Source organism: Mustela nigripes, chromosome 11 (assembly GCF_022355385.1).
Source record: "Mustela nigripes isolate SB6536 chromosome 11, MUSNIG.SB6536, whole genome shotgun sequence".
In the NCBI taxonomy this organism is placed as follows: domain Eukaryota; kingdom Metazoa; phylum Chordata; class Mammalia; order Carnivora; family Mustelidae; genus Mustela; species Mustela nigripes.
Window position 1 is genome coordinate 5184385 of NC_081567.1, and position 11292 is coordinate 5195676.

The 11292-nt window shown below is 43.7% G+C and overlaps 1 protein-coding gene across 2 annotated transcripts in view; it reads left to right on the top strand.

The window, feature by feature from the left end:
* Positions 1-2893: 2893 nt before the first annotated feature.
* LMTK2 (lemur tyrosine kinase 2) overlaps positions 2894-11292 on the top strand; it is an 80051-nt gene continuing 71652 nt past the window's right edge. Inside the window, exon 1 of one of the 2 annotated variants that reach the window (XM_059414405.1) lies at positions 2894-3282. In XM_059414405.1, the coding sequence (XP_059270388.1) occupies positions 3195-3282 (88 nt within the window). In that variant the 5' untranslated portion in view covers positions 2894-3194. The remainder of the gene's footprint in view (positions 3283-11292) is intronic. The other variant, XM_059414407.1, reaches the window with a different exon arrangement.

Below are 11292 nucleotides of genomic sequence, written 5' to 3' on the forward strand. Positions count from 1 at the left end.
TCATGTCTTTCCTTGGCATATACACAGCCTTCCATGTGCACATAGCTTTCTAGATTTCTAGGAATATTTTGGGTTTTGCTTTTCAAATCCCCATTGATACTTCATTCCCTGATTTTTTCTTTTCCTTTTTAAAAAAGATTTTATTTTATTTATTTGTCAGAAAGAGAAAGAAAGAGAGAACACAAGCGGTGGGGGGGGGGGGGTGACAGGCAGAGGGAGGAGCAGGCTCCCCGCTGGGCAAGGAGCCTGATGAAGGGCTTGATCCCAGGATGCTGGGATCAAGACCTGAGCTGAAGGCAGTCACTTAATGGACTGAGCCACCCAGGCACCCTGAGGCTACTGGGTTTTGTTTGTTTGTTTGTTTTTTTAAGGCTACCATGGAGGTGGGGGGAGAAGAATGGGAATACAGCAAGTGAAAACACCATGAAACTCAAAGTTTTTACTGACATTCAGCCATTTTTCTTTATTAAATCCTCTTTGTGTTGTTGCAAACCTTTGGCTAACTTCTAGTTTTGAAGAAGTTGATTTTGACTTTTCATCCTGCAAGTGCTTGTCCTTTTTGCCTTTGTTTCTGTTGTTGTTGTTATTGTTGTTTTAATATTTATTTATTTTAGAGAGGGGGAGGGGTAGAGGGAGAAGGAGAGAGAGCCTTCAAGCAGATTCCTTGCTGAGCATGGCCTCTGACTTGAGGCTCAATCCTGGGACCCTAAGATCATGACCTGAGCTGAAACCAAGAGTCCACAGCCTAAATGACTGAGCCAACCAGGTGCCCTATTGTCTTTGTTTTTAATGATTTATTTAATTGTAAAAGTACATAATTTAACTTTTAATAATGACTGTGTCTAACAACTAGCATGCAAAATTCCCAGAGATTTAACAACTGGCTCTCATGAGCTGATACCAGCTGGTTTCTGTATACCACCGACAGAACTCTCATGCATGCACCCAGCTTAGCCCTGCATTTACGGTATCTGCTGGACACCAGACCCCCAGAGATGCCGGCTCACCCAGTACTAAACTGACTCCATATCCCTCAGCATCCAGCCCTCAGTACGAGCTTGCTGGCAGGACAAGAATGCCAGTAGCGTTGCCCAAGTGATGGCTTGGCAAATTGGAAAAGGTTGAACACAGCTATAGGAACACACTGCAAGCTACTGTTTCTCAGTTTAGGGATCTAATCCCAAATTGTGCCGAAGGCTGTTTTCTGATTCCTAGGTGAAACCGAACAAAGCAAACAAGTTTTCAATTGTTTTATACATTCTCTAACTGGAAATCTTTGAGAGAAGCACTGGCAAAAGTTGCCGGGGTGAGGTGGATGGTAGGGTAAATGTTTCCATTAGACGCCCTCTGAGGAATGTGTACCTTAACTCCTGGTCTGTGAAGTGAAAAAAAAAAAAAGTTTTTTGGTTTTTTTTTTTTTTTTTTTAAACTTTGGGTTTTGCTCAAATAGTAATGAAACCCGCTTTGGGATTGTGGCCCAACATGGTGCTGTTGGGGGTGCACTTTAATTATGATTACTAACCACAAGGTTTATGAGGCAGGGCCTTGCTTGGGCCAACATGGCTGCCAACAAGTCCAGCTGTGACTCCTCTCAACATCCAGCATGAGCATTCCCTGGCTTCCTCAAACTCAAAGTCTAGAGCTTTCTCATAGAAGCAGAAGCACAACAGAGCGATTGCATCTCTTTTCTAGACCTTTGCCTACCTCCCCTATCCCAAACAGAGGTCAGCAGGCAGGGATGCTTTAAAGCAGTACTTCTTCACATTCCAACTATTTGTTTATTTAGGTGTTTATTGGCTTGCCTTAATCATTCAACAAATATTCCCTGGGGCATGATCTGTGTGTCCAGTGCTGGCTTAGCACTGCCAAGAGCTGACATTTAGGATGGACATTTGAGGAGTTCCAAGAACTGGGCTCCCCTGTTGGCAGTTTATAGAGCTTCATCTGATAAGATCCAAATCAGTTCCTCTCATGCACAAACTGGTACAAGTACATTCTTCAGAAAAGCCCAGCATTTTCCCAACCTCTAGGCTTCTAAGTATTTTGTTACTTCTGCCTGGAAGTTTCTGTACTATGGTCTCTCCTCACCTGTTGGCTGGACCTTGTCTCTTGGCAGGGAAAAGTTGGCAGCTGGGAGTGCCCAGCACCAGGACAGGGCACTATTCCTTTAGAAAACAACTACCGGAGTCAGGCTCTGTGCCAGCCCCTGAGGGACTCCCATTGACGTGGGCACAGTGCCTGTCCTCAGGGAGCTTACAGTCACAGGAACGATGAAATATGACGGCTGGGATAGCAGTCTGTCTAGGGACAGGGCGGGGCACTGGGAGATGCCAGTCATTTCTCCGGGAGCTGGGCGGGGCCTTTTTAGGTGACGTCAGCATTTAGGTGACTCTTGACTGTGGATAGAGCGTGCCAGGTGGCCAAGAGAGGACAGGAAGGGCGCTCTTGGCAAAGGGAACATCTTAAGCTCAGGAACTGAGTCAGTGGGTGTGAGGGGAGAGCCATTACATTCTTGTTGAACTGAAACGAAAGCCCGGGTGTCTTTGATGGCCGGTAGGATGTATAGGTCAACCTAAGCAGAATGGCCTAAAACGGCTATGACAAAAAAGGCAGGAAACAAAAACAGGTCTATTTTTGCTCATTTTAAAATACTGAAAAAATTCAGATGGATTCTGATGCTTTTTATTGTCTCCTTTATACTTCTCTGTATTTAAAAAATTAAAATAATTGTCGGCATTACCTGCTGCCCACGCACTCCTCCGTCTGCAGGGGGCGCACCGGCTGCCACCCTCCCTCTTTCAGGCTGATGGGCGGGGCCTCTCGGGCCGGTGTGGTACTAACCATTGGCTGGATGGGCCGTTCGTCACGGCGTCCCGCCCCCGCCCTACGTCACATGACGCAGCCCATCATGGCGGCGGGAGCGCGGCTACCCTGGCCCGCGTCTCCGCAGGGCTGCTGCCGTTGCTGCTTTTGAGAGGTGGCGGCGGCGGCGGCACAGGCGGGCGGGCGGGAAGGATGGTGTTTCTGTGGCCCGGGCGGCGGGTGCGGACCAGGAGTCAGGCTGAGGTTTGGCCGAAGCGACGTGTGCTCAGGAGCAGCCGACGCCGGTGCCGCTGAGGCAGGCAGGACCGACTGACGGAGAGACCGACGGAAGGCGACCCGAGAGCCGGCCCCGGGGCCGCGCCGTGGGCGAGATGCCGGGGCCGCCGGCGTTGCTGCTGCTGCTCTTGCTCCTGGCCGCCGGCAATGCCGGGGCCGCGCCACTTCCGCAAACAGGTGCAGGTGAGCGGGCCAGCTGCGGGGACGGGGCTGCGGGAATTCAGGCTGCGGGGCCACTGCGACGGGGGTGGCCGTGGAGGAGGCTGCGGGCCAGGTCCGGCGTCGGCGCCGAGGAATCGGAGAGACTGCCGTGGCGGGAGGCCGGGGGAAGCGCGCGATTAGGGAGGTTTCTGCCGCACGGGCGTGGGGTGGGGGAGCGGGTAGCCTCTCCAGGGCCGAAGCGGGGGCGAGGCGATGCGGTTGGGGCTGGGGAGGGCGGCAAGCGGGCTGCCGATCGACCCCTCCCGGGGTAGGCTGCGGTACCAGCTCTGAACCTGTTGCCCGAAGGTTCTCAGCCTACATCCCTTTCTGGCAGTTCTGCTTCCCTTTCAGATGTCACCTGCCTCCTGTGCGTTTCTCACATCTTATAATAAGAACCGTTTCTTAGCCCTAATCCTACTTAAATGCAAATGACCTGGTGAGATGTGCGGAGTTTCCTTCGCTCCCTGCAACTTGTTCTGAAGTTGTAAATTGATTTTAGATGCTGTGCTTTTTATTCGGATTGAGTTTCTGGGGATGAGAAGGAAACAACTCTGTAAATATTTCTATTTTAGGAAGCCAGTGATTAGAGAAGCAGCCTTTGAATAACTATTGACAGAATGACCCAAGGGTGATTGAAGTTTCTATTTTAGCTACGTCAGGGTGTGATTTTCTTTTTTTTTCTCCCCATTTTCTCAACATCGTTTTCAGTTGTGGTTTATTCTCCCAGATAAAACTTTACCCCAGGAAAGTGTCCAAAGTTGGTTTTTTTGTTTGTTTGTTTGTTTTTGTTTTTTCCTTAAAAAAAAAATCTGGGGTAAGATCTAGTGTTTATCTTTAAGGAGAGACTGAAACTTCGTAGATTCGTGAAATTTTAGTATTGGAAGAGGCCTTAAAGAAAATTAAGTTGGATATCTTTGTTTTGCAGTTGAAGATACTGAGGCCCTGGGGGTCAAATGACCTAGCCAAGGTGACACAGCTAAATTGTTGGTGGAGCCACATCTAATACCCAGGTCTTGGATTCCCCTAGTTGTGTGATATTTCCACTTCCCCACTTCAAGCCTTGTAAATGTTTAGGCATACTCCTGAGGTTAAGAGTTATTTTTAAATGATGTTCACTGGGTACACAATGTGGACGTTACCTTCCCTAGTAAAGACAAACACATCTACGATGAAAGTTATGTATAATTGTTTCCAGAGCTACACCGGGTTATGTCATTGAGTGTCCTTTAGCTGAGTATTAACTGTTATCATAGTACCATGTAATGTATCGCAAAATTTTTGCCACTGCCTTAGATCAAATATTTGTTAGGTGAATTCTGATTTCTGATCTGATAGATAAGAAAAATAAATCTTATTCGAAGTGTATGTTGCTCAGGTAAGAGTCACAGAACATATCTGGGAAGTTATAAAATGCCAAATAGAAAGATGTTGATATTGATATTGAAAGAAACCGATGGTGAAATTGAAAATTAGCACTAGAGTAGGATAGTGGACAGAGAGTATTTCGTGAGAGGGATTCAAGAAGTTTCCAGATGACTTTGCACTTAAATTTTTATATTTTTTGAAAGACAGGTTCTATGTGAGTGTCTGCCTATAAATCTCTTAACAGGACTTTTATTCCATTCTTCCACTCTTCTGTGGAGGTGTGAATCACAAAATCTGAGGTTTTTTGGGAGCGTTGTAAAACAAAACAATCAGGAAAATTAATCTATAAGTAGAAATACCAGATTTTGACATAAACAAAGCATATTTGCTGACTTGTAGCAGCTTTTGCAGATTTTCCCTTCATATTCTGTTGATCAAAAGGTATATGATTAGACATATGGTATACGAATGACAGTTTCCTAAGGTTAAATTCTGTGGGAAAGATGCATAATCATACATAGATTTGGGGGTATGTATTTCTATCCAAAAGAGATTATTGCTCCCGGTAACAGAGCTGGATTCTTGATGAAGATGTATTAGGCCAAGAAGAATAAAGAAACCTTTGAGCTAATCATGGGAAGTGATCTCACTGGTTAAGAAAGATGAACCCCTCTTGAACATATATGCAAGATAAAAGAGCAGTTAAGTGTTAAAAACATAGTAACTCTCAAGCCTTTGATTATCTGGGGGGACTGGCCATTTTCATACTAAGGATAGAGCCATCGCATAGTATTATTTGCCTCCTTGGCATTTTTCTTTCTCCTTGAATTTCAAACTGGTTAATAATGCCTTGAAGAAAGCATGGCATATCAAAAATAGGTTGGGAAAAATGGTTGAGTTTAACCTTTGTATGCAGAAAGAAATGAGTCGGTTAGCTAAAATTAAGCCAAAATTCATTTCTAGGTTTGGAAGTTGAAAAGGATATGTACCCGTTCAGTCGTAATTAAGCTTTGTAAGTTATGTGGATTGCCTTTGCCATCAGGCAAAAAGGCATTTCATTTGTTTGTTTTTAAGTTTTTATTACAGTGTTATATTAGTTTCAGGTGTACAAGGAAGACATTTCTTGCTTGAACTTTATTTTGGGCTTCTCTTTATTGCTCTGAAAGTTGCTTATACCCTCTTTGGGGGCCTCTTCCTGAGAATGTCTATTTCTGCAAGGGCCCTTGTTAGGCAGATGGAGATCCCCTTGGTCCTCACTCATAAAGGGAGAGAGTCCACTGTTTTCACACATAGTGAAATTACCAAACTAAGGTTAGAGTTGAGAAATTCATAGTTATGAGATCATTCTTCTCCTAGAAAACATTTATGTACCTATTGTAAGATTCTTGAGATTCACATCGTAAAGATCTTCTGTTTGTATTTGTGAAGGCATTTTTCTAAGTCCGCAGTTTGTTATTAATATTAGGATAGTGGTTAGACAAGGAAACCCACTTCTATTGTTCTGTGGCATATTAGGTCACCGAGTACAGAGGAAGCTTTTAGCAGTTCCAGATAAAGGAGCTCACGGAAGTCTGTGAAGCCGGTGGGACTCAGCTACTTATTAAACAGCGGCTTGTGAAACCGGGGCTCTCATTTTAGATTAAACAAACAGACTTGGATCTTGAAAAAGATTCTGCAGTAAAGGAAGTGCTTTCTAAAAGTGTGAATTTTTGTGTTTATTTCAGTAGTTTCTGAGAAATAAAAATGATTTTCAACAGGATTCCAAGGCAGATATTTTCAGGATTTATGGCTGTAGGGCTTGAGATTTGATTTCGGTTGGGAGTGTTGTAGTTGCTCAGTTGGTGGTATTTTGGGGTTAACTAAATATGCTCATTTGCACAGGCATTAGGAAGTCTGTCCAACAGTTTTGTAGCTGATCAGCATTAAAGTTATCAAATCCCTACAGTTTGGCTGATATCAACGTGTTGACTGTTCATGCAATTCTCTTGAAATTTAGGGAGTCCTCAGGCCTGCTGTGTCACTTAGATAGCAGCTGTAACACGTCACAAAAAGACTTTTAATGTAAATGGAATGTAAAATGTAAAAGAACCGTAAGGGCTTCTGCAACAAATGAGTCTTCAAAAGAGTCCTTGTAGGTGGACATATTAAGTCAACCTTTGAGTCCTGTTAAGAGTGAAAGTCATGAACCAATCATAAGAAGAGCGGATGTTGTGGAAGGACAGAGCTTGGACTTTGGAGTTGGTCTGGATGGGAGGCCTTCCCTTGCCTCTTCAGTAGTGTTGAGACCTTGGGCCAGTTCCTTGACCTTCCAAGCTTCTCAGAACTCAACTCAGAAAACGGATAATGATATTTACCCTAAGAGTTGTGGGAGGTCACATCATGGTGGTGTGCCTTTCCTGCTACATTAGGCTTCTTCATTGCTTCAGATTTCCTTGTAAAATTGAGGGGTTACCATGGAATCAACCAATGGTGAGTGGTATGGTTCAGAGAATGAACTCTAAGTGGTAGCTTATTATCATGGCATGCCTAGAGTTTACTGGATTTAAAAACCTTTGTTACTTAAAATAACTTGTATGATGGGTAAAGAAGAGATCTTTCACAGAGAAATCTGGTTTATTTAAGGATAATACATAGGCTGGTATTGTTACTTCTCGAAACTCATAATGTTGGGGAATTGTGCTAAAAATTTTTAGGATGATCTGGATTAGTCCACTTTTATGTAATAAACCTGTTTTCAAATGTCAAGTTTATTAAAGCTCTTGCATGTGAACAGTTTCTCGTTTTAGTGTACCTAAAGGAACCATAAGCAATGCAGGTCTAGCTGACCCCAAACAAAATGTAAATTTGAATGAAGCATCCCTGAAAACAGCCTGCTAAGCTGGGCCCTTAGAAGGTGTCATTTGGAGAGATGACTGTAACTGAGTTTCTTCCTCCCTCTCTTTTAAAAAGTCATGTGTTTTTTTTGTCTTCTGTGTCTTACTTTTCTTAAAAGGTCTATTTATTTTATTTTATTATCTTTTTAAAGCTTATTTAAGTAATCACCACACTCAACATGAGTTGATACCATGTTGAGTCGATGAGTTGAGTTGATACCAACATGAGTTGATACCAATATCAAGAACCACATGCTCCCCCATCTAAGACAGCCAGGCTTTCCTTAAGAGGTTTATTTATTACTCAGGCACGAGGAAAGGAATATTAGAAAGAGGAGAAGTTGTACAAATGATCCTGGTCTAAAACACTCCTATCTAGGGTTGTTTTTAGTTTCAGTTCTCAACTTTTCTGTAAATCATCAGGTGAGGACCCCGTAAGAAAAAATGGAGGAAATATGGTAAAATCGGTGTGTCAGAGCAAAATATTGGAGTGAAGTATTTTTAAATTGTTAGCAAGTGACTAATTTGGAACCGTGCCTTGGCATTACAGTTATTTGCCGCAAAGAACAGGCATATCAGAAAAATAACCTCAGTGTTTAAAAAAAGGTATTTTTCTCCCCTCAAAGGTTAGCACAATGCAGAGATTCCAAATTTCGTTTAACTTTATTGTGAGTCAAATGGGAAAAATAAAGATTGTTGACACTAGATGCCTCAGGTGCCCCAAACCACAGCATGGGGAGTACCTCTCATTCTCTATGGCCCATCTTGGTCTAAGGCCGTGCTCAGCCCCTGTACTCTTCTGCCCTCCTGGGGCTTGCAGGGATGGTGGTGGCACAGCTTTTATTTTGAACAGTTTGGCAGATTTTGCATTTTACGGTATAACGTGTCTTTTTAAAAGGCCTAAATTACCATCGAGTCAGATAGGTGCGCCAAGACCCATGTGCCATGGCTAGAGTAGTAGCCCCTGGCCTCTGGCATCGGACCCCAGTTTGGGAAGCCTTAGTCAGGAAAAGTCAGTGCAACCAGATTTCCGCCGTAGGGCATCTGTGGTCCCTGCCTCCTGTGGTCCCTGCCTCCACTGTCCACCTTTCGTGGCAATTCAAGAGCAAAGTTAATCTGCTTCTCATTTGTAAATTATTCCCAGCTCTCCTTACATTCTCTTTGTTGTTTGGCTCTTCCGGCACCTCTCTGCTGTTGTCTTTTTCTTTCTGGTCTTTTCTTTTCAGCCCTTTGCTGCCCCAGTCTCCCTACCAAGACCTTTCTTCTTGCCCAGATCCTAGAGATTGCCTGCTGCAATGAACTCCTACCAGAGTGTTCGCTGGCGGAACAAGATGTTCTGTTGGGTGCGGGATGAAAACATTGGAGCTTCAGTTTTTATTTACTTTCATTTCATTCTTTAAAAATTTTGACTTATGTGACTTTTTAAGGTACAGAATATATTGGTACACTAACATATTTTTAATGCTCTGTAAATCGGTGTGCGTGAAATGAAAGGAATGTGAAGAAAATTTACTGATGAGCTTTGATCAAAAAAAGTTTGGATCGGCTCTACCAGTCTACCATTTGCATTTAGCAAATGACACTCATTTCTTTAAGCCTTGTCTCTTGACCCGGACTGCAAGGACTGTGTCCTGTCTCGGTGTTTCTGGTGTTTGCATGGTATCTCACGAGATGTGGATGCATGCTTAGCAGTTTGTGGGTGAGGATGGGGCTGGGGATCGAAGTTCACAGACCAGTCAGTCCTCTGGAGAGTGTGTGAGCCAAAAGGAGAGGATGTGCGCTTACAGCCTCTCATTCTCCTGCAGACTTTGCTTTTCATCCATCCACAGCCCACTGCCTGGAATGAGGCCATTTGTAGTTGTCTTATTTTTAAATAATAAACCTCTTTCAGAACAATTTTAGATTTAGAGAAAAGTTGCAAAGACAGTACAAAGAGTTCTGCATATCCTTTGCCCGGTTTTCCCTCTTAACGTCTTTCATTTGTATGATAAGGAGCCAATACGAATACGTGATTTCTTTTTTTAAAAGATTTTATTTATTTACTTATTTGACAGAGAGAGAGAGAGAGAGAGATATCACAAGTAGGCAGAGAGGCAGGCGGGGGAGGGGTGGCGGGAGGGAAGCAGGATCACTGCTAAACAGAGAGCCCGACGTGGGGCTCGGTCCCAGGACCTGAGATCATGACCTTACTCTAAGGCAGAGGCTTAACCCACTGAACCACCCAGGTGCCCCCGAATATGTGATTATTAACTGAAGTCCATACTTCGTATTTTTCAGTGTTTCCCTAGTGTCCTTTTCTGTCCCAGGATACCACATTACATCTAGGTGTCAACGTCTCCTTCGGCTCCTTTGCCATGTTCCTCTCTTTTGATGATCTTGACTCTTCTTGAGGAGTTTGATGTTTTTCTCATTATTAGGCTGGGGTGACATGTTTTTGGGAGGAAGACCACAGAGATAAAGTGCCGTTCTAATCACATCGTGTCAAGAGTACATGCTTTGAACAGACTGGTCATGTGATCACCTGACTGTGATCACCGTTTGTCAGCTTTCTCTGTGGTGAAGTTTCTTTTCCTTCCCTTCTCCATGGTGCACATTTGAGGGGCGGTGAGTTAGGCTCCACCTCCTGGACAAGTACCTACACACGTTATCTGGAATTCTCCAGTATGGGAGGTTCAACTTTCTTCCCCATTAATTTTCTTACTCAATTATTTATATCAGAGTTGATATCGATTTTACATTTGGGGTTATAATCCAATACCAGGTTATTTATTTTGCTGCTTAAATTGTACCAGCTTTGGCCATCAGGAGCTCCTTCAGTTTGCTCTGGTATCACCACCTCCACTTTTTTTTTTTTTTTTTTAAAGCAGTTTCTTACTTTCTGGCACTGAAGAAGCTGTAGGCTCATCTTATATCTCTTCCTGTCCAGCCGTAGCATTAGCCATATCTTCAGGCTGGTACCTTTTTTTGGAGAATGATATTAGAAACAAGATCTGGGTCCTGGATTTGCTTGCTGCTGCTGGGGCATGCGTGATGGTTGTTTTTTTGTTGTTTGTTTTGTTTTTTGGTTTTTTGTTTGTTTTTTAAAAGATTTTATTTATTTATTTGACAGAGATCACAAGCAGGCAGAGAGGCAGGCAGAGAGAGAGAGGAGGAAGCAGGCTCCCCACTGAGCAGAGAGCTGGATGCAGGGCTCCATCCCAGGACCCGGAGATCATGACCTGAGCCAAAGGCAGAGGCTTTAACCGACTGAGCCACCCAGGCACCCCTGAGTAGTGGGGTTTTGATTCTCTCCTTCCTATAGCTAATCCTATGGGTTGGGAAGAAGAGAGAAAGAGATTTTGGAAGGACGAAGGACCTCTTAGGAACAAATGACTTGGAAGGGCCCTGCCCATGGGTTCTTCCTGTCCTTTGACCACCGACCGTCAGCATTACCTTAAGCACTCTACATCCTATGTTTGTGATAGAATGTTATTGGCAGGATGTTATTTTTATTTTTAGAGCAATAGATATTTGAAAGATAGATGTGATTTACTGTCTCAAAAAACGAATCTCTGAGCGAATTATTTTAGCACGGGTCTGTCAGCTTTGGCAATTGTTGGAAAGGATTGTAAGTAACTCCTTTATTTTTATTTTTTTTTTTTTTTTAAAGATTTTATCCATTTATTTGACAGAGATCACAAGTAGGCAGAGAGGCAGGCAGAGAGAGAGGAGGAAGCAGGCTCCCTGCTGAGCAGAGAGCCCGATGCGGGGCTCG